Source organism: Carassius gibelio, chromosome B9, assembly GCF_023724105.1.
Source record: "Carassius gibelio isolate Cgi1373 ecotype wild population from Czech Republic chromosome B9, carGib1.2-hapl.c, whole genome shotgun sequence".
NCBI classification, from domain to species: domain Eukaryota; kingdom Metazoa; phylum Chordata; class Actinopteri; order Cypriniformes; family Cyprinidae; genus Carassius; species Carassius gibelio.
Window position 1 is genome coordinate 15,839,379 of NC_068404.1, and position 22,245 is coordinate 15,861,623.

Genomic DNA, 22,245 nt, shown 5'->3' on the forward strand with positions numbered 1-22,245 from the left:
TGGTACATCCGGTAGAATTTAAAGAACCGAACACACGCTGTCTGGAGCAGACCAGACGCTTTGTTAGTTAGGGAGATACAGATAGCGCTGTGAAAATAGAGATTTTTATTTTTTTAATATATGAATATATATTATTTTTCCTAGTAAGCTCGCTGTGCTACACATGTAGAAAACATTCAATAATTATATAGATTTTAAAGGCCATGAGGAAGTTTCGAAGTGCTCATAACGCACATTAAAGTTAGGCAGCTAAAGTTATCTCGGCTGACATCCGATTTAGATCGACTCTCGTCGCTTTTGCCTTTAAATGTCGTTTAGACACCAGATTAATGGTTTTCGTGTGGAAGAGGCGTTAGTGTTCAGTTTGACTGGCAGTGTGTGTGACTGAACTCACTGACACGCTTTTGAACGTAACCCGCAACATAACCGGCAAGTTTATGTAAAGAAACGTCCACTTTAACAGCTATTTGTTAACTTGACGTCGTGTACTGATAGTGTAGTTTAACAGAAAGACCGTGACTCAGTATAAACCAATCTGGATGCTGTTAGACATTTTGAGCAAAGACGGACTTGGAAGTGAAGTTTTGGAGTCGTTTTTTTTTCTTTAGGTTTAGGAAAGGATGAAGTCTAAAATATCTGTCTGGAAAACGAATTGAGTGTTTCATACGAGTAGTTTTAATAGTGGAGGAGGAAATTATTTCCCCCTTTACTTTCTTTCCTTTAGCTCGATGTTGAAGTGTGAAAACCAACTGCCTCAAATGTTACGCTAGAAACACACCAGCCTTTACAAAACGGTCTTGTAAACCAAGTTTATTTGCCAAGTGAAGTTTATTTGGCAAATATAAGAACCCACTCATAGCACAGATTTAGCTTTAGATCAAGAAATCCTCTCACAGTGCTGTGTTTTCGCTAGCCGGTGTGCTAGCCTCCACCTCAGCCCTCAGAAATGTCGATTATCTCCAACGAAGCTGTGATGTTGATTAAAGATGTAAAGGCCGGATCGAAAAACCTTAATATCGTCTTTATAGTTTTGGAAATCGGTAAGTGGATTCACAGCTGTGCCCCTCGCGACCGTTTATTAGCACGAGAGTAGCTAATTCCTCCGTGCTAACGTTCATGATTAACATGTCTAACGTTGCGCTCGACCTCACTGTTGCTCTGTTCTTGTATCTTTGGGTTTTCATGCGTCTGCCGTCGTGTAACGCAATAATTTGTGTGTTTTTAGTAGTTTTGTTAAAGCTGAGATTTGACTGAACTTTCCTGTGCACGCGCAGGTCGGGTGACGAAGACAAAGGACGGGCACGAGGTGCGCTCGTGCAGGGTGGCGGATAAGAGCGGCAGCATCGCCATCTCTGTGTGGGATGAGCTGGGCAGCCTCATCCAGCCCGGGGACATCATCCGCCTCACGAGAGGGTACGAATCACCTCCTGTCTGTCTGTGTAGTTCTTTTAGACCTTAGCTGCTTTAAACCCCTTGTGTGGTTGTCATACTCAAAGTGCTCTAGAATGCTCCGCATCAATAACAGTGATGCAAGTGGTAACCGTGTACAAGGGATAAATAAATATGAATTAAGGCTTATGGACCTAGTGCATTCAGATATGTTTGTTTTAACTTCAATATGTCTATGTTTCTGGCTAGGTATGCTTCGATGTGGAAGGGGTGCCTCACACTGTACACTGGAAGGGGAGGAGACTTACAGAAAATAGGAGAGTGAGTATTAAATATTGCCTCTCACAATATATAAAGTGCAATCTAATCACTTGCCACGTTCATCATTTTATGATTTATCAGCACTGGGCAATAACCATGTCCACTTGACAGATTCATTGAAATGGTGATTAACCCTTGTGTTGGTTCCAAAATCTAGTGACTGATGATGAATCAATAAATTGCATGATTTCTTTAAGCAATTGTTTGGAGTGATCAGTAAATGGTCAAAATCTGGGGTTTTCCATGGTCATGGGAATCCTTAATTCTCAGTTTTAATATTCTTGCTTTCCAAGCCTGGGAAATTAATGGAAATGTCAATAGCATGTGTGTCCTGTCTTGTTCTTGGAGAGTGACTTTCAGTTTTTAGTTTCAACCCAATTTAAAGCCAATTAAGTGGCCCTCCAGGAGCATTATTCCAGACCCCTGGACGGTAGTGAGAGAAGTTTGGATTTTATACTTTTACTCAAATTTAATGGTAGTTATGATCATAAACATTGCAGATGTACTAGGCAAAAGGTGAGAGCACTGGTCATTTCAGCCGTTGTCTCCTTGATCATCACATGAAATTCTCTCTCTCTACACACGCACACAAACATTTGTTATATGGAAACCTAGCCTTGAATCACTTTTTGTAAGTGTTTCTGTAGCTTAAACAGGAGAGCATGGCACCAGCAATGCCAAGGTCATGCTTGATTCTCTGGGAATACATTAACCGATAACGTTCACCTTGAATGCAAGTCTCTACTACCAAAGGCAATCGTTTAAATGCAAAGTCATTAGAAGCATATTTTATATTTTATTGTTTTTCACAGGTTCTGTATGGTGTATTCTGAGGTTCCTAATTTCAGTGAACCAAATCCAGAGCTGCTAGCACAAGCTAACCAGCAGAACAAGACGGTGAGTGCAGTCTTCCTGTTTATGCAAAATGGCACCTCCAGTGTAATGCCTCAATGAGTACTTCCTTTTAGTTATTTGCAAGCATAAATTTGCTTTAGTTATTATGGAAAAACATTGCTTGTTTTTTATTCTACCTCATTTCAAAGTCTTTGTTTGGAACAAATAAATTGGAATGTAGAAGTAATTTATGCAGAAGCAAACATATTTGGTTTGACTTCTGCTGCACAGTCAAATATTGAGCCATTAAACTGCATAACAGGAGGTGTTGGTTTTTGACTAAAGTCAACACAATGGTGTCTTATCTCTCATCCTCTCAATAGGGCAAAGAACAGCGGGGAAATTCTCCACCAAATCAAAATGCAGGTACTCCTGCGCAGACAGGTAAGCAAATATGGCTAGTGCTTCTTGCAGTCAGTCCTACTAAGGTAACCAATGCTGATTTTATTAGTCGTAGCTTTATGTTTGGAATCTGATCTGCTAACGAATGTTAGAAATTAGATCCCACTCCTTTTTGTACCTACCGTTGGCGTACTGTAAGTTGCTTTTGATAAATGTCTACTTAATTATGCAACTAGACTAACAGCTGTAACTCTTATCATGGTGTCTCTTATGTTAAGTCTGTCACGTTCTTGAACTCTTTGTCCAACAGGAAATGGTACTGTGCTAGTATTTCCCAATAACAGTGCTGCACCTGTGCCTCGAGAACCCAATTTTGGGGCTCCAGGAAGACCAAATGGGCGTGTTCCAGGCAATGGACCACCCCCAGTAACTGCAGGAGGACCCCCTGCTCCACCCAAACCCACAGTTACCATTAGCAATGGCAGGGACCCAAGAAGGGTTTCAAAGAGATGAGACTGCAAAACCATTTCCATCTTCCCACTCCTTCGTAAAATCCCTCCAAAAACTATCTATTCAATACGCAAACCAATACTGCCAAGCAAGAGATACGAGGTTCAATGCTATTGTTTTACCACATGTGCTTTTTGCTTTGTCATTTGGCAATATTTGCATAGTATGATTGTTTATAATGAAAGGTAAGAATTCAACTTGTTACAGTTGGCACACTCTTCTCTTTGCCCATTGAGTGCTGGTTCAGTGGCCCACCGTTTATTTCCTTTCCCTAAATGTGTTGAACTATACACCCTACTTGAACACTCAATGCACTTTCTTCTTTTAATTTATAGTGAATGCATTGTCATGTGATTCAGGAATTATTAACTGCTGTTGCAAATTGGTTAGTGAACTTCAAAGTGACTGACGATTATATGGATTCTACTCATACCTTTGGCCAAAAAAATTACCAGAAGTGACCATGTGTAAGGAAAGGTGATGGTTTGATTGAACACTTAGGATTATTTAATTAGGAATAAATCAAGAACAAAATATTCTGAAATTAATCCCTGTGGATGCAATTGTTCTACTTGATCTTTTGAGTGGCATGTACATTGAATAAGACCATTGCCTTTTATAGAGTGCAATGTGACTACACCGAAATATTCTTATACTGTTACACTTGTGTATGTTTTGTTATACAGACATTTAATGTTACATCTGCAGCTACATGTTTTATTTCAGTAAGCTCAGTAGTGTTGCTTGTGCACGGGGTAGAATGTTTAACATTTCTGTCTTAAAAGTTAGACCCTGATAGGACTTAATTTTTCCCCATTTTGCGGTCTAGCACCCAACTTTTTTCTGCTGAGAGAATGATGGCAGAACTATATATAATCAAGCTGCCAGGTAAAGTATGTTACTGGGTGTTTTTATATTTCCAGTGCCAATGTAGGACCCAGATCCATTGATTTCCTTAAATATGGATTGTGCGATATGACTGTATTAAGATCTGGTCTAATACGAAAATTTAATAGCATTGCTTTTCATTGATAATTTTTTGCCAGATCATGTGATTGTGGTTAGTTTATCAGCACTATTAAAATATGAGTCAGGGGTTTACTGTCAAGAAAAACAGCTGGATTAAGTGTAAAATGCACTCCATTTTTGTGTTGGTGGCTTGGTGAGTTTCTTTATGATGGTGTTAATTTACTTTGTGATTCATGCTTGCGATTTAAGCATGTACTACATTGCGCATGTGTGTGTTTGAAATCTCCTGAACTTTAAATAGGATTAACATCAGTGCATTACAGCATTGATACCTGATTACAGGTTGTACAATTTTGATGTATGGTGTTGTTGATGTATGTATCTTATACGTGACCCTGGACCACAAAAGCAGTCTTAAGTGTACTTTTTTTTTTTTTTTAATAGATGTATGGTTTGTTTGGATAGGGCAATATTTGGACGAGATACAACTATTTGAAAATCTTGAATCTGAGGGTGCAAAAAATCTAAATAATGAGAAAATCAGCTTTAAAAGATGTCCAAGTGAAGTTATTAGCAATGCATATTAGTAATCAAAAATTACGGTTTTATTTACAGTAGAAAATTCACAATATATCTTCATGGAACATGATCTTTACTCAATATCTTAATGATTTTTGGCATAAAACAAAAAATTATAATCTTGACCCATACAATGTATTTTTTGGCTATTGCTAGAAATCTACCCCAGCAACTTAAGACTGGTTTTGTGGTCCAGGGTCACATGGGAATTTATATCATTATATAAACCAGGGACCTGTACCATGAAGCTAGATTAGCGGGCTAGCCATGTAAGTTTCAGGTTAATTTGCACCAATCCTGGGTTTTAGGTACCACGTAAGTGGCTTGGCTTTTAGCGGCATTCATTGCCAAAGTCACTAACCTGCTGAAGCAAACTGAAGTTGGACCAATTAGATGTTAGAGAAGTGACACGTCTTACACAAAGTCACTCCAGTTTATCTTGCTCCAAATTAAAGGTCATTATTACTCAAAAATAAAAAAAAATAGAAGTCTGGCTTTAATAATAATTACTGAGTAATTTTATGATTTATATAATTATTGTGATTCATATTATAATTATATTTTACATACAATCAATTTTAGGTTAACAGTTATTATAAATCATTTATTTAAAATAAATATTAATGTATAAAGATCATGTAATATAAATAAACTGTAGTATCGATAGATTGCACTTTAAAAAAAAATAAAAAATCTCACCTTATATGTTCGAGGCTCTATCACTATATATTTTTGAATGTATAAACTAAGTTAACAAGTTTCACGTCACTGCACCGATAGAGCAAGATTATTTATTTTATTTGTCCTCCTTCATATTTCATATGAGGTTTAAATTTGCCATATTCTTCAATCTCTTAACCTTTAGCAAAACCTTTAACCTTCAGTTTAGAATCTCGCTGGGTCTCTCCCACCAGGTAAATCAAGCTTGCTTTGTGTTGCAAAGCTCGTGATTGGCCGTTCGCCAGTGATGTCACACATTCATGTGCACACGCTCCACAAACTCAGGATCAAAGCCTGAGTTGACAAAGAAAGTTGATGAACAGCATCATGGTACCAACAAAGGTGGATTGGAGAGGTTTGGTAATCCTTTAACTCTGAATTTGTTCAGCTACCATCATGGTACAGGCCCCTGGTCACGGCAATCCAACTCCATAAAATCAAAACTGTGGCTTCAGTAATAGTTTTGCAGCTGCTTGGAGTGTGCCATTTTTATTTTAATATGTTCCAAATGTGGACTGCCTGAACTCATCACTAATGTAGTTAGTGATTTCTGTCCCCATTACTATTTTCTGTGCCATCTAGATAGTTTTTGATATTTGACAACACTGGTGCAGCACAAGTGAAATGTTTACAGGTGAGAAAAAAAAAACAGATGGAATCTTGTGTTTAAAGCACCACATTACATTTAATTTGACCGTCTTTTTGCATAAAACTATCTTTGACAGTATATTTCTCTTCCAGATGGAAGCAATAATATAATGTCAGGAATCCCATGCTTAGGTTTTATAATCAGCTCAGTCAAGCACAAACTTGTGTGAATGTTTTCAAAACATGTTTAGCGGAATTCTTGTTCCTCTGAAAAATATCACTGAAGTCAATCTTTAGCAACTTGTGAAATAAGAGTTCCTGTTGCTGTCTGTACTTGCCAGCCTTGATATTCTTCCAATGCATTTTTGTAACAGTATGTGTAATTTAGTATGTGAGCAATAGGAGAGGATTCCTCAAACTGCCCTGGCCTAATTACCCTTTGTATAATTATATACACCTATGAGCAGAACATCATGTGATGAATAAGTACGGTTAATGATCCCAAATGATGGCATTAAAACCTTTACATTCACACACAGAACTGCTGCAAATTTAGGAATTAAAAATATATTCCAAACAAGTAATAATTACGTTACCCATTAACATATAAGGCACCCTAAGAATGACTATGCTTGTCCTATTTGATCAAAACTAAATTACACCCAGAATGTGGGCTTTTTTCATCAACATAAACTGACCCGAAGCATTTGATAAATCATTATTCAGGCTTTTATAAGATGATAGTTAATTGAAAGCTGAAATTCACACTGTAACCAAATTAATATTATTAATGAAGACTACTAAATGAAAATCCAGTCATCACTCACTTACCCTCATGTCATTCCATACCTGCATTACTTTCTTCTGTAGAACTCTAAAGGAGATATTTGGAAAAATGTCCCAGTGTTTTTGTCTACACAATGTGTAGTTTATGGCTACCACTGTTCCTACAATTCTTTTTTGTGTTTCACAGAAGGACAATAAGACACATAGGCGTTGGAGTGACATGAGCGTGTGTAAATAATGAAAGATTTGTAATTTTTGGCTAAAATATACCTTTAAGCACTGTTCTTGTAAACAAATAGGTAAGTTGTTGATGACTCAATTAATACCCTCTAATTAACCATTGATTAGTCTGCAATTTAGCACAGAGGTGAAAGCTTTTGGCTTGTTCACATGTGCACACGCTGCAGCTCTTTCCAGAACTCTCCAATGCCATTTGAGAGTGCTCCCTCTGCCAGTCTCTGGCACTCACATGGGGTGAAGCCCACCAGGGCCGTACCCTTGATGGCCACTCCATGCTGTCTAGCCAGTTCTGCTACTCGTGACGTGATTAGTGAGGCTGGAGCATGACAGAAGTTTTGCCCTCCAATGGTAAACCTTGGCCATTTTTCCTCACCATAACATGAAGGCGAAGGCCCACCTTGAACGCTCTCTACATTACAAGCGATCTCCACAGCACCTTCATGTGGTAGAGCCATGACCTGAACTCCAGGGATACCGCCAGGACTGGATTCACGGATTGCAGAAGCCACAATTCGGCCCACGGCCAGATCTTGGGTATCAATGGTCACATTACAGTTCATGACATAGGGGCAGGCTCCAACACCTGCAGATTAGATAAATGTTATTTTTTTAGTGAGGGTTTGAATAGTAATTCAGATAACCGAAACACTCTTAAATGGATCGTTCGGTCAATATGGTCAAAAAGGCCTGAATTAAACCTGTTAATCAAAAAGCAATCATATCTTTTTACAAAACACATATTGCAAACTATTAATGTATACCCAAATATAAACAATAGTCCAATCACTTGGAATTAAGCTATTTAATAGTATTATTTTGTTATGTAGAATTTTTCAAAGTTTTTTTATATTAGTTTTAATGAAATCATGCTGATAGTTGCAACAAAAAAATATACTATATATTACAAACTTGTCCCATTCTTGGAAAAACGTTAGATTTTTACTTCTGGAACCCAAATTTTGTGGTCTATTCATTTATTGTGATGCAAAATCGACCTTAATGTTTCATTTATGTTCGATATTTTATAATTGTAGGTTTTAAAGTTACCTGTCACACCATATTTCCTTGTGGGCTGTGGACCTAAATCTGGCTGGATGGTTGACATATCAAAGACCTTTTTGAACCAGCCAATCTCCTTCCTCCTCTTAGCCAGACCTCGTCGCTGAGGAGAATCAGCCCATCCAAACAAAAAGACACTGGTGCCCGTGACTCGTTCCGTTAGAGCCGTGGCTAAAGCTACACAAAGAAAGAAAACAGCAGTGTAACACTTTAAGGTACATATAATAAAAATCACTTGACATATTGACACTGACACAAATCTAAATTCTTCAAATAATAATAATAGATCCCTATCAATATGCAATGTTCACCCCAAAATAACTAATGATGTTTGTGCGGTTTTCTTCTATTTTATGTATACTTTAAGACTACATTGTAACTGTTTTTATACCTTGCAACCTGGAGATTCAGAAAACACATTTAAATGTCTTATTTACATGCATGGCCACATACCCTGGGCCTCTTTTCCACATTCCTCAAGGCCCACCTCCTCCCCCAGAGGATAGAGAGGCACCAGATCCACTGCACCCATACACGGGTGGATGCCCTCATGGACATTCATGTCAATCAGAGAGCATGCACGCTCACAAGCTGACAATACAGCCTCCCCTAAAATGGATGACAATAAAGAATAGCCTCTTTGATACAATTAGTAACAAAGCAACTGTTCTCGCAACTGGACATTTATTAAAAAATCTAGGAAGGAAGAGCAGGCAACTCACTTATTAGGTCAATGCTTGCAACAATAGTAATGACAGAGCGGTTGTAGTCGACATCATTGAAGATGTTAAGCACTGTGATGCCTTCACGCTTTGTTCCTTTTGAAGGACAGATCCAGACAGTTTTGTCATCAACTCAGTGCAATGGCATGGAACAAAAATATTCCCAATGACTTTAAATATAGTTTAATTACAATTTTGAATCCATCTTAAAGAAATGAATGGCTAATTTTCTTCAATATAAACCATGCATGCATGGTCTCACCAAGTGTGTCAGTGATGGCTGATCTAGCCACCGTCTCCACCAGGTCTCTTCTCCGAGCTTCTGAGATGTTTAGGAGACATGCAACCAGCCGTCGCCCCACAGCAGAACAGGACATCCCTCAAGAAAGCAGAAATACTTTAAACCTTTACTGGCCCACAGACCAAACCAGGTTCTCAGTCAACTCAGGGACGTAACACTTCATAACCTTCCTTAACAACACTCATTAATGTTTAACAGATAAAGTTGGGATATGTTTAATTAGTTGACAGAAATGTCATGAGCATTTGAGTTCTATTTGTTTTGTTTTTTAATCTTCACGACGAAATTTACTTTGACGTTTGAAGTGTCTTCTAAGTTGATAAACGCTGGACAACACTGTGACTATTGATCAGTTTCTGTCCAACAGTAATAGTCCAAAGTTTAGCATGCCCGTAGCTACTACAATGAGGCAGAGTAGATAATTTACAGATATTTTTTTTCTTAACTGACTGACAATCACACTTCGTACTTGTTTTTCACGGACAATATGTTACTTGAAGGCGTGCAACTCCAGAACAGCTCACATGCTCTTGCTCCCAGCAGCTGTTTCCGCTAACGTCCGAATCATGAACGAATCGTTCTATTGAGTCGAAACTGTTCAAAAAATCAGTTGAACCGTTTTAAAAAAAACTGTCTGAACGGAAAAATATAAATAAATAAAACGCACTCAAACAAGTCGTTTATGAATATAATTATATTTAAACGATTTTAACAAAGATATAATACAATTAATTTAAGTAAAATTTTTGGGTTCAAATTTACCTTTTATTAGGGTTTTATTAGCTGAACAATGGTTGCAGCAAATTGAAACATACAGCATAAAAAAAAACTAATAAAATAGTGCCTGTAGAACATTAGAGCCTGTAATGTTTCTTGCCATATAAGAGACAATATGACGCATATTGTAAATCGCTGAAACCGTTTGTTTGACGCGAATTGTTCAAAAGAACCGATCGAACCGACAAGAGTCAGGACTCCTGGCAAGATTCCGCCTCCTGAAGTTTAAAAATAATGTCTTTTTGGACAGTAGATTAAACATAACTGTGCCGAATTAGAACACTACAGTGTTCTATTCAAGCAGTCAATCCAAATGCGTTATGTATCAGCGCTTCCGCTGTTCATGAACGCGCCCGGACTCCGCGCATGCGCACCGGCGTCACAGTTTGACGCTCCCGAACTCGGCGGCGTTTAATATGAGCAAATTATACACCAAACATATTTCATTATCCTGAAACTTTTGGTTTATTTTAAGCTTCAAGTTTGGCGTCTGAATGCCCATTGGATTAGTTCGGATCATGGGGCGTTATTCTTTGCTCTGGTTTTGCAGTGATGGTTCCAGTCTTCATGCTGCTCCAGGTCGCGCAGTCGCCGCTACATAATCCTTTATCTTATGGGAAGTATCCGATCAGTTGTGGCTTGTTTATCGCTAGCTGCTATAGCGAAGAAGATGAGTGCCGCGGCGGGGCTGTGCGGGCCCGGGACCTCCGCTGCTGCGCCCGCGCTCCGCCGCCTGACTTCAGTCCCCGGTTACGATCAGAACCGCGTAAATGACGTTCTGCTCCTAAGACCTGCCAGGGGAACACAGGGAACATGCGACAACGAAACAGAGGACCTGCAGAAAGGCAACAATCACGTAGTCTTCTTTCCTGGAGACATTCAGGTTGGTGCATGTCATCAGTACCACTGACTGCATGCCCTGCTTTAGATGGCCTTTGTAATCAACAATGTCTTGGGAAAGACCTCAACACTGTCAGGAATTAGATACTGTTTACACCGTTTTTGATTTGATCCAAAATATGCCTATAGCAGTTTAGCTTCGGGTTGGATCTATATTTAGTTTTTCATTAGAGACATTGAAACAGGCTAAGGACACATACTGCAGAAGTCTGCTTAGTTATCGCACATATGCACACCACTTCAAGACAGGTTACTGGGGATTTCTGAAATCCTTTAGACTTGAAGTGATGCTCATATTTCACTGTTTCTTTAAGCACAGTATTTTCCAAGTTTATATTCTGGTTAAGCCTTTATTTTGAGAAAAAAGATAACGTAAAAAATGATTGGTAATGTTTCGGAGGGGAAAAAAATAAAATAAATGTTATGCTCACCAAGACTGTATTTACAAAAAAATGTATATAAATAAATAAAGTAATAAAGTAACACTGCGAAACACAACAACTTAAAATAATTGTTTTCTATTTTAATATATTTTAAAATTTAAGTTATTGCTATGGTGGAACTTTTTTTTTTTCTTTTTCAGATTAATGAAAAGACATGTACATTAAGTCCTGCTATTTTGTTCTAGAAGAATGTTAGTAGAAACTTAATTATACCTGAATTGTGTACACAGAAATTTTAAATGTACAGAAATTGGTCGATTTTCTGAAGTCATGGAAATTGCTATATTAAATAAAAATTCTCATTATGTTCGGGTGCAGCTGTACAATTTTAATCGGTGAGAAATGGCTCTCTAAATTTTCAGAAAAAGCAATCTAAAAATAAAACAGAAATTATGAATGACCAGAAAAGTCATAAATACTTTGGTACAGTGATTTTGCTTCAAAGTGTTTATTTATATATATATATATATATAGGACTGCTAGGACTCAGTTTGTTAAACTTGACTATTCATCTCCTTTTCATATGCAACTTTCTCATTCTCATCCACCATGCAGAACTTTCAGCAGGAAATGGCCCTCCAGCCTGATGCTACCCCATGGATGTCCTGGAGTCTGGAGCGTGTCGCCCTCATCCTGGGTAAACGTTTCCCTGGCTGCAATATCTGGGTCATCCGCGCATCCCAAATGTACCTACATAAGTTCAGCTGCTATCAGAACTTTGTAGAGAGCAACCTATTTGGAGCACCAGAACATTCTCCAGACTACGGAGCCGTTCGCCACCTGAGGGCACTCCTGGGTCACAGCATGCAGCGGGCTGGCCTCTCAAACCCCTTACCCCCTCTTAGTGGTACATCCACCCCTGTTCCCCTGCCTGCAGGTTTCACCCTCACCATAGTGGGCTTCAGTAAAGGATGTGTTGTTCTCAATCAGATAGTGTATGAGCTGGCTGGAGCTCGAGCAAATCCAGAACTGAGGCTGTTTTTGGATAGCGTTTCAGATATGTACTGGCTGGACGGAGGACACCCTGGGGGCAGTGAGACATGGGTGACCGATAAGTGTGCTCTGGGTGAGCTGGCCTCCAGCGGGGTGGCTATCCACGCCCATGTCACTCCATATGAGGTATGTGACCCAATGAGGGCATGGGTTGGGCGAGAGCACCGCAGCTTTATAAAGACTCTGGAGGATCTGGGCGCTTGTCTTAGCCAGAAACTACATTTTGAGGATGAGCCAGCATCCATCGAGAATCACTTCCGGGTGATTCAGGAATTCTGACTCTTCTCGATCTGTGCTCTCACAAGTCTTAACATGGAATGTATTCTTATCAGAGTAGATGATATATCAGTTAGTCAAGAGCTTTGAGTTTCTAGGCTTTGAAAGAATAACTGTATGCTGCCAACAAAACACTCATAAAATACAAGAGAAGACTGAAGCTTAATGACCAACCTTGAAAAACTTTTAACTGCCTGACATTAAGCCTTATTCATTGCCTGTTGCATCTAACTACATCAGCTCTGTCTGATAAAGTATGATATTTCTTTTACATAGTCTGTTTGGAATGCAGATATGCTTGTAAAATCATCACCTCCCTTATATTCAAAGGGCTCTCATTTCCCACAGCATAGAAAAAAAACCTCAAGAGAAATCTGAAAATGCTTATTAATACATTTATGTTGTTAAATTAAAAAGCATGGATTTTTATTCAAGTATGTATCCATTATTAATTATGGATACTTTTGAAAGAAAAGAAAAAAAAGTATTTCCTTAAGCAGCCTGCTTATGCTTATAGTCTTTCATCAGTGGATTTATCAGACGTTCATGTTTAATATTTGGTGTTAAATTTTATTTATCAAATACAAAAATCCAAGGATCTTCCATTAGAATCAAATGTACAGAATATATTTTTGGTTAGATGGAAAAAAAAATAATAATAATAATTTAAAATATTTTATTTACTGACGTTAGTGAAATGCTTAATAGACTGCTTGATGGTTAGCATTTTAAACGATTCCAGTATTGAATCTCAGAAGACTGTAGGTGGCGCACTTTATTTGGCTCGTTCTCTTGTTTGAACGTGGTTTTTTTGCAATATCCTCAATGTAATGCGATGAATGTACTTCCTGCTTCATAGTCATTCCAGGCTGATGTGACTCAATAAAAATGTTGAAATGTTTGAGTGATCTGTTTATTTAGAAATAATAATTATATATATTTTTAAGTACTAATTTAAATAATGCGTCTCAAGTTGACATAAAATGAGTTTGAGGGAAAGTTACAACATCAAATGCACATACAGTACATACATATACATTTGTATTATTCTCATGGAAAATATGAGGGGAAAAATGGCCAGATGACGCATGCCAGAGCTAGGAAATTTTAAATAAATCGATGGTGTTGTATGAGGGATGTCTCATTTTACAAAAAAAATTGAAAATGTTATGAGTCATTAATCAACAACATACAAAGTCTATTTTAAGGGTACATCCTTTACAACACTCGACTGTCAATGGCTTTATTATAATTTGTGTAAATCATTTGAGCATCATTTATTCTGGTACACAGAACTCAAAATACACAGTTTTCATGATGAAATGAAATATCTACAATTATCAGTTTTAAGTTTAATCCTGCCTTAGATAGAAAGAAAATCGAGAAAGTTCGTCACAAGCTTTCTGCAAATACCACAGTGACTGCTCAGAAATGCTCTCCAAAGCCCAGTCTATTCTCTATTGAATTCCAGCATCAAATACCTCATGGCCCTTAAACATTATTGAGGCTGTTTCCCAGGCAAGGAATAGATTCAAGTTTTTCTTTAAGATGATGTCACACAGCCAGCACACGACCGTGACAAGAGCCTCTCATCTTAGGAGACAATAGCTCTATTATGATTGCAGACTGGTGACATCTCTGGGAAAGCGTAAGGCCCTGAGCACGCAAACACACATGAGCTCTTCACACCTCTTTAAAAGGAGAAAGGAGAAAGGGCTCGACCTTAAGAATTCTGCAATACTTACATTTCCAGTTCTAACAGCCACTCAACTAAATATTACACCAATACACCTTAAGCTGATCTAGTTGTATTTGTTTCATTACTACACACTTTCTTATGTGCAGAAGCCTTTCCACCACAATATTCTAACATTCATTGCCTTCCTTCCAGAATTCACACCATGTACCTTCATCACAACCAAATATGCTTCACTATCCGAACATAAGCATATCATTTTGACAATAACAGCCAACTTTGATAACCCATCCTTTCATGCCCTACCTAATCCAAGACCATAAATATAGCTTTTAACACGGTTCTCCTTTCTAAATCCCACTGAATACATATACATCTCCATAACCAAAAGCACATAGAAATAATTTACTTTAAACACAACAGGCCATCAGTCTAAAGGGTGTCCCAGTATGTCAATTAAAACAGGATAAACATTAACAAGAATATATCCACATTAATGTGCTGCGCCAGTAATACAGAAGATCAAGTCAGGTTGCTCGGTTCAAGCATAGAAATCAAAAATGCACACAAAGGCACTGGAGAAATATACACTGGTAAACTGTGCAGTTACAGCTAACCCTGAGAACAAGGCTGAACCCTCCATCAGTTAATAGCATTAGTTTAGAAACTCCTGTACAAAACAAGGCAACAAAAACCCTGAGTTACCTCAAATCGGTGCATAGATAAAAACTGTCATTTCAAGATCATGTATAAACCATAAACCATCACAGGCACTGAGATATTAGGCGCCTGCCATGCTAGAATCTTGCTTAATAATAGTTTATTATGCAATAAATTGGCAATAAAAAAGGAAATATTTAAAACAAAGATAATTTTAAAACAGATACAGATGATTTACTCAATTTAAAGCGGTTACAAATATTTTCTCTTATTTTAGTGACACAAACGCATACAATAGCGGGTTTAAGTGCTTTCCTGCATTTCTTTAGTCATTATCAGGGAGGAAGTTCGGTGACCAATACAAACACATATTTGTGTAATCCAGAGGGTGTGTTGTGCGTGTTTGAGTTGAGTCACATTTTTATGGAGCCCACGAATGTGTCAATGCCACGAGAAGTTGAGGATGCAAGACAAAACACGCACCAATACACCGAGAGCATTCCTGCACTGAACCTTTTTAACAGAGACCATCGCAATTAACAGAGTCGAATCATACAAACTCTTTCTGATGTTGAGACGCAAAGCAGAAAACGGTCTTTTTCAAATCCCTTATTGTTGAAAATCCCTTAAGTGCAGTAATAGAAATAGTGTTGAGATCAGCAGAAAATTCAATCGATACTGAATGGCAATTAAAATATTTAAATGAATAATTTAAAACCCGAAGATGGCAGGAAAAGGCATCTTGAGACAGGACAGCAACATAGATATTTAGATTCTCACTCTTTAACGTTACACTAGATTTGGCCCTTTTTGTTGGCCAGAGGATGTTGAAAACAGCATTAGGACAGAAGCGTGTTTGCTGGTGCTGTGTGGGGGCCAACAACAAGGAACAAAATGCTATTGAGTGTGTCTCCCTTTTGGATCAGCACAAGTGGTCACCGTCGCCGGTGGCTGACATGTCTTCCTCAAAACGAAACCTCTTGGTGTGCGGCGAGTCCAGAATGTTCTCTTTGTCTTCGGGATCCTCGGGTGGCGCGGACCACTTGCCACCGTAACTCCTTTCCCGGGGAGTGCGTGGGGTCATGGGGATCGGATCAGAACCTGGATAATGGAGCCACAGCCAGGGATGGGTCATACAATCGGCTGCACTGGGACGATCCCTGATAAAGCAGAGGAGAATTCACAAAAGGACTTTGAGATGTGGCTGAATGGAAAACATTCTGATACTATTATGCTGAAACAGTAAAGAGTAATAATAACATCAAAGTACATGAATTAGTTGATAACAGCAAGTGGAAATCTATTATACCAAACTTTTTCCTGCCAATTTTGCTTAACAGTCTGACCTCATTTAATCTCAGTTGCTTACAGGCTTAAATGTTTTCTGCAAATGTGTGAATGTCTGAAGACAAATTAAAAGAAAATGAAACCTGGACTTTATACTTTGTGATAACCAATAGCTATACAATCTAAGGCAATGGGGAAAGTCAATATCCAGGAAGTACTTTGAGCCATATAAGAGTGATCATTGGACAAGTTAATTTGTAAGCCTATTGAAATGACTTCATTTCTGAAACTGTGTTATGCATAATAAAATGGAATGACCCTGAATAATAACCGCTCTGAAGGAGTTTCCCAAAGCACTTATCATATGACTCTTCATCTAGAAGCAGTAGCGTTCATTATATTGCGCAGCACTGAGCTTGGCAAACAAGCTTCACTTCCTCTAACTGTCTAAAATCAGACTCACTCTGGTGCTTTGACCAGCAGTTTCCGGATGAAGTCGACAGCCAGTTCAGAAACTCTTGAGAAAACCTCTCTGCTGTAGTCCACGTTCACCTGGGATACATTGAGGAAGGTCTCCTGTTTATCCTCGCCAGCGAATGGAGACTCTCCTGTCACCAGCATATAGGCGATCACGCCCACACTCCTGATTTCAACAGACACACAATCAGTTAAAAACCAGCTTTAACAACAACATATGACACCAAGCATGAAATATCTCTTGTTAGCACAAAGTGTTTTGCCTCTAGTATCAGACCATCTTGCTGCTGCCTCAGCTGCTTTTGATCATGCTGGTCTTAGATGGTTTCAAAGCACATTTTAGCTTACCGCATTCTAGCTCATATTAATAAAATTAAGCAACATTGATGTTAATAAGAAATGTTTTTGAGCACCAAAGCAGCATGTAGAATGACTTCTGAAGGATTTTGTGACACTGAAGACTGGAGTAATGATGCTGACAATTCAGATTTACCATCACAGGAATAAATTACATTTTAAAAAATCTTTTCAAAATTGCAATAATATTTCACAATAATAATGTTTTTAATGATGTTTTATAATTTTACTTTATTTTTAAATACAGCCATGGATCCTTCCTGCATTTATAAATATTTTACTGACACAAACTTTTGAACAGTAGTATATATTGTTCCTTTACTTTGCAGAACAGAGCATGTGATGGCCAGACTTTTCACTACATCCAGAGTTTTCCATGAACTATCATTATGAACAGAAAACTGTCTTATGACCAGTGAAATTTCCATGACCTTCTACAACTGTATTAATGTCCCATGACTTTTCCAGGTCTGGATATGACCCTGTGGGAACCCTGTCTATTGAAACACCTGATGAAAAAGATTAAGACTCACCAGAGGTCTGTTGCTGTGGTGATCGGTTCATAGTTCAAGATCTCAGGGGCTGGATATAGCATTAAAACAAAATAAACAAAAATGTTCACCGAGCATGAAACTCTTCTGTTGTGATGAGCCCATGAATACAGACATTTGTGTGAATCTGAAGATGAATGGCACTGAATAAACCTTACCTACATACTCAGGGGTTCCCAGAATCTCTCTGAGCTCCCCAGAAGAGCCCAGCCTGCGGGCCAAGCCAAAATCCACTATCTTTATATCCCCCAATGGACTCAGACTTGTCAGGAGAATATTCTGGGGCTGAATGAAAGAAAAACATTGACTCAATAATAAATAAAACTAATGTATTTTAGAAGAAGTATAGATTGTTGGTGTTAGGTGTTGAAGGCAGCCGTGCATCTGACCTTTAAGTCCAGGTGGACCACGCTGCTATGGTGCAGCAGGTGAACTCCCTCAAGCATCTGTCGGATCAGACGGATGATCTGATCTTCGGGCAGCAGCTCCTCTGACACACAGTGGTCAAATATCTCGCCACCCGCCGCACTGGTGCACAAACACAATCACAGTTATTCTTAGTACTGAGCTCAACGATTGTTCTGTATACTGGGCGTACAGATTATGTGGCACTCACTATTCCAGCATTAGAACCAGGTCATGATCGGTCTCATACACCGAGTGCAGGTTCACCACACGAGGGTTGTTCTTTGCCGCCTCTAAAACAGCGATCTCATGAATCACCTCCGCTCTGCAGTCGCGACCTCGTCGCCGCTTCTTGATGAACTTTGCAGCGAAGACTTTCCCCGTGGCCTTTTCCTCACACCTCTTCACCACTGCAAACTTCCCCCTGAGGGAGACAAACAGAAACAGAAAAAAATATTGAGAAAGAATAAAATTAGTATAATGGAGGAAATGTTTTAATGCCCTTTAAAGATGTCACCGTTTGCATCCAATCAGTCACACCTAAAGCAGTTCTCTCATTCACACTAAAGCTCTTACTGACACAGATAGTTATTAAATGATTCAAACCCTCCATTAGATGTTCTCACAGCTTAATATCAGGCTAGATGACTGATGTGGTCCAGTCTTTACTCTAAAAACTGCAATTACTGTCACAACATGAACAGGTGAGACATCAGGATATAAAGCATATAATCAAATCCATGCCACAATTCTTTGGACCAGACTGTAAACAGATTTTATTATAATACATTATGTATCATACTGTGCTGTATACCACACAACCTGTGTCCATGTAGATATTGGATCCGAATCAAAGTCAAAATCAAAACTGTAACAAAGTATATTCTACCTATCAAAGGTTTGGCCGACTTATGTACTAACCAAGCTATAAAAAAAATACCTCTAAAAACTGTAATATTGTATTAATATCACAACTGTTTTCTATTTCAGTCAATTGTAATATAATACAACCATTACCCCAATCTTTAGTATCATATCCTTTCTAAATAATTTTAATATGCTGATTTGAGCTACATTTGTTCTAATTATTAATGTTTTGTGGAAACCATGACACTTTTTTCAGGGTTCTTTTATGATTGGAAAGTTCAGAAAAACTGCATTTATTTGAAATCCTTTGTAACATTAAAATGTATTTACTGTCACTTTTGCTAGAAGTAGCTGTTTATTTCATTAAAAAAACCCAGACCTCAAATTTTTTGAATTACGTATATCAATATGATAATGAAAACCCTGCGTATGAATAGAATCAATACTGATTTTCCATTACTTCTTTGCATTTAATAATTTCTGTGACTCTCCCAGACCAGGGAAAAATCCCTGACATTTCAAGGTATTTTCCAATGCAAGTAAACACCAACAAACCCCATTCTTATGGTCTCAAAACGAAACTGCTCTATTTTAACAACTTTGCGTGTTGTCATCTCATAAAACCAATTAACAATTAACGTATTTACTGTCATATTTATTACTTTGTTTCCACAGAAACAAACAACACAACATCTTCACACCAAACTGAATAAAAACTGTAAGTGAACTGTGCAATAGTTTCCTGTTAAAAAACACAGCCAGCAGCATAAAAAAAATCTGAATATGGTTGTATGCAAATGGTGTGAGAGAAAGAGGAAGAGACCAATGTCACTTCCTCTTTCTCAGTATTCACAGTACAATCTACAGCACAGTACAAAACTGGCTCTGGTTCCCACATGGGTTTCCTTCCTGCAAAATCCAAAGCCATGGTGTAGTGGTTTAGCAGACACACACACACACACACACACACACACACACACATATTAGTCACAGTTCAATGAGCAAGGGCTTTCCCATCCTGAATAGCGGAGCAGGACAGACTCCATACTCCAGACAACCTTCAGTCCTACTCACTCTGTGAAAAAATAAACAAAATAAACCAGGAACACATCTTTCCGACCGTTCATATGTTGCCTTATGATTTGGGACCATTAATCTTCCCTTATTGGTAATGATGCTGTAAATATTACAACTGCATGCATTGCACATACCCAATGAGACGAAATAACTACATTTTATAAAGCAATGATGTATTAAGTTGATTAAAAGTGACAATTAAGATGTGTATATTAAATATTCCATTCATTAGTAAGTCTTGAAAAAAAAAAAAAAAAAAAAAAAAATTACAGTTTCTACAAAAACAATAGGCCTATTATAATGTTGATAATAATAGGAAACGTTTCTTGGGCACCTGACATATTCCACTAGTGAACATTTGAAGTGGATCAAAACCATTCATCAACATTGTCCTAAAAAAACAAAATGTGTTCTTGTCTTAGGACAACTTTGGTAAACTTTTTTTAAATTCACTTCATATGTTGACTACTGCAGAATGATATTAAGAATCATTTGATACTAAACTGGAATAATACATATTCAAACTATAAACACAAGTTACTCAAAGACATTAAATGATGTGTAGAGCAATAAATTGAGACTGCAAAAACATGCTATAGTTCCCTAAAACTACTAATGACGGATACTTTATTTCATTAAACACGCCAGTACTTTAGTATAAGAATGTCAAGATACGACCGAACAGAATCCCGTTCATACACATATTTACAGACACACATTAACATCATGTGTGCAGTCACGCCAATCTTCATCAACATACATAAACACTTTATGACAACATTAAAGAAAACATGGAAACACTTAAAAGAAGACATCTTTTCGGTCATGAGGAGTATTTTACACACCTGCCCAGTACGTGGCTCATGTCAAACACGGTGTCCAGAGGATCCGTGTAGATGTGAGTGTGGATCTCTGACAGCAGAGCCGAGGATCCACTGCGACTGTCCAGTCTCCTCCGAGCCATCACCTCCAGCGAGTGTCCAGTCAATCTGCAGACCGCTTACTCGAACTTAACCAGCACTCTGCTCATGTTAAGACTCGCTACCAGGAAAAAAAAAACACCCACTGTCTCCGGCCTCTTCACGGTTGTTCTCGCAGTCAACCGCGAAAATGCTTTAGTAAAAGAGTTTAGTTCGAGGTTTCTCAGAAAGAGCTGACAATAAATGAAGTCGCTTTAGTGGAGTGAGTTTAGTTGAATTTGGACACGATAACCGATGCTAAGAGCTTCCAGCTAGCGCAGATTAGCTCTTTTAAGTTAGCGCTTTAAAAAATACCACTAAAACTCTCAAATTAAACTCTGTCCTTTAATTAGACGAACGTACAAAGAGATACTGCTCATTTTGTTAAAAATACACACCGAACGACAGACAGCACTGTTTAACGCAAGACAAAATCACTCTACTAAAGTTTAGAACGGACCCTCTCTTCCTCTTCTAACGGGGACAACAGCGGACAAACTGTCTTATAAACTCTGAAAAAAAGCTGAACGCAGAGTAAATACTTGTCTTGCTAACTAGTCCATGCCGAGGTAAACATGTTTCGATTCGTAGATTCGTCTCTTGTCCACCGGCTCCACCGTTTCAAATTCTGCTCTGATGCCAGCGCTACGTCACCACCGTCGTCATCTGAGGATCGTTAGAAGTTCTCCCATTGTACGATAGATAGATAGATAGATAGATAGATAGATAGATAGATAGATAGATAGATAGATAGATAGATAGATAGATAGTCCAAATTAACTTCTTAGCAATGCATATAGGTAGGAAGGAAATGTACAAAATATCTTCATGGAATATGGTCTTTACTTAATAAAAGAAAAATCAGTCATTTTGATTTTTAATTTTCATGCAATGTATTTTTGGCTATTGCTACAAATATACCCATGCAACTGGTTTTGTGGTTCAGGGTCACTGATTGTTCATAATAAACAAAGGCTTACTACTCATGCATTTGGTGAACAGTAATTTTTTAGGTTTGAGTTTGAGTGTTCAGCTCCTGCTTATCTGTTTTGCACGTTGCAATACTGTCAGATGCTGAGGAACTGGAACTTTGTAGGTCT

The 22,245-nt window shown here is 38.2% G+C and overlaps 4 protein-coding genes across 7 annotated transcripts; 2 read left to right on the top strand and 2 right to left on the bottom strand.

Annotated features, from left to right (window-relative positions):
* The first annotated feature begins 51 nt into the window (after positions 1–51).
* On the top strand, positions 52–4,782 carry LOC127965530 (SOSS complex subunit B2). Its single transcript, XM_052566360.1, has 6 exons — positions 52–1,040; positions 1,275–1,413; positions 1,639–1,710; positions 2,523–2,607; positions 2,928–2,988; positions 3,257–4,782. The coding sequence occupies exons 1-6, from the start codon at positions 947–949 to the stop codon at positions 3,457–3,459; spliced, it is 654 nt and encodes a 217-aa protein (XP_052422320.1). The 5' UTR covers positions 52–946; the 3' UTR covers positions 3,460–4,782.
* Positions 4,783–5,697: 915 nt separating this feature from the next.
* Positions 5,698–10,588, bottom strand: ftcdnl1 (formiminotransferase cyclodeaminase N-terminal like 1). Of its 4 annotated transcripts, none has more exons than XM_052566355.1 (6): positions 10,183–10,588; positions 9,382–9,498; positions 9,120–9,215; positions 8,851–9,006; positions 8,386–8,574; positions 5,698–7,921 (listed from the first exon to the last, which is right to left on the bottom strand). In XM_052566355.1, the coding sequence occupies exons 1-6, from the start codon at positions 10,238–10,240 to the stop codon at positions 7,485–7,487; spliced, it is 1,053 nt and encodes a 350-aa protein (XP_052422315.1). In that variant the 5' UTR covers positions 10,241–10,588; the 3' UTR covers positions 5,698–7,484. The 4 variants fall into 4 exon arrangements, with proteins under 4 accessions (XP_052422315.1, XP_052422318.1, XP_052422316.1 ...); XM_052566358.1 differs by lacking the exon at positions 10,183–10,588 and adding an exon at positions 9,915–10,090; XM_052566356.1 differs by lacking the exon at positions 10,183–10,588 and adding an exon at positions 9,890–10,086.
* cb9h2orf69 (chromosome B9 C2orf69 homolog) lies at positions 10,577–13,710 on the top strand. Its single transcript, XM_052566359.1, is given in 3 exon segments — positions 10,577–10,800; positions 10,802–11,080; positions 12,096–13,710. Coding segments are annotated over 3 exon segments (1,047 nt in total). The 5' UTR covers positions 10,577–10,749; the 3' UTR covers positions 12,813–13,710.
* Positions 13,451–21,818, bottom strand: stk17b (serine/threonine kinase 17b (apoptosis-inducing)). Its single transcript, XM_052566354.1, has 7 exons — positions 21,032–21,818; positions 18,454–18,666; positions 18,227–18,365; positions 17,996–18,122; positions 17,820–17,868; positions 16,916–17,095; positions 13,451–16,325 (listed from the first exon to the last, which is right to left on the bottom strand). The coding sequence occupies exons 1-7, from the start codon at positions 21,148–21,150 to the stop codon at positions 16,088–16,090; spliced, it is 1,065 nt and encodes a 354-aa protein (XP_052422314.1). The 5' UTR covers positions 21,151–21,818; the 3' UTR covers positions 13,451–16,087.
* Between the last annotated feature and the right edge of the window lie 427 nt (positions 21,819–22,245).

Bases quoted from the DNA above. Each gene is read 5' to 3' on its own strand.
- LOC127965530 (XM_052566360.1), top strand. From the start codon at position 947: ATGTCGATTATCTCCAACGAAGCTGTGATGTTGATTAAAGATGTAAAG. The intron at 1,711-2,522 runs GTGAGTATTAAA...TGTTTTTCACAG, and splicing joins GACTTACAGAAAATAGGAGA to GTTCTGTATGGTGTATTCTG. The intron at 2,989-3,256 runs GTAAGCAAATAT...TTTGTCCAACAG, and splicing joins AGGTACTCCTGCGCAGACAG to GAAATGGTACTGTGCTAGTA.
- ftcdnl1 (XM_052566355.1), bottom strand. From the start codon at position 10,240: ATGCTGTATGTTTCAATTTGCTGCAACCATTGTTCAGCTAATAAAACC. The intron at 9,007-9,119 runs GTGAGTTGCCTG...CATCCATTTTAG, and splicing joins TGCAAGCATTGACCTAATAA to GGGAGGCTGTATTGTCAGCT. The intron at 8,575-8,850 runs GTATGTGGCCAT...TTCTTTGTGTAG, and splicing joins ATGTGGAAAAGAGGCCCAGG to CTTTAGCCACGGCTCTAACG.
- stk17b (XM_052566354.1), bottom strand. From the start codon at position 21,150: ATGGCTCGGAGGAGACTGGACAGTCGCAGTGGATCCTCGGCTCTGCTG. The intron at 18,123-18,226 runs GTCAGATGCACG...TCTTTCATTCAG, and splicing joins TGGTCCACCTGGACTTAAAG to CCCCAGAATATTCTCCTGAC. The intron at 16,326-16,915 runs GTGAGTCTGATT...CTGCTTTATCAG, and splicing joins CTGCTGGTCAAAGCACCAGA to GGATCGTCCCAGTGCAGCCG.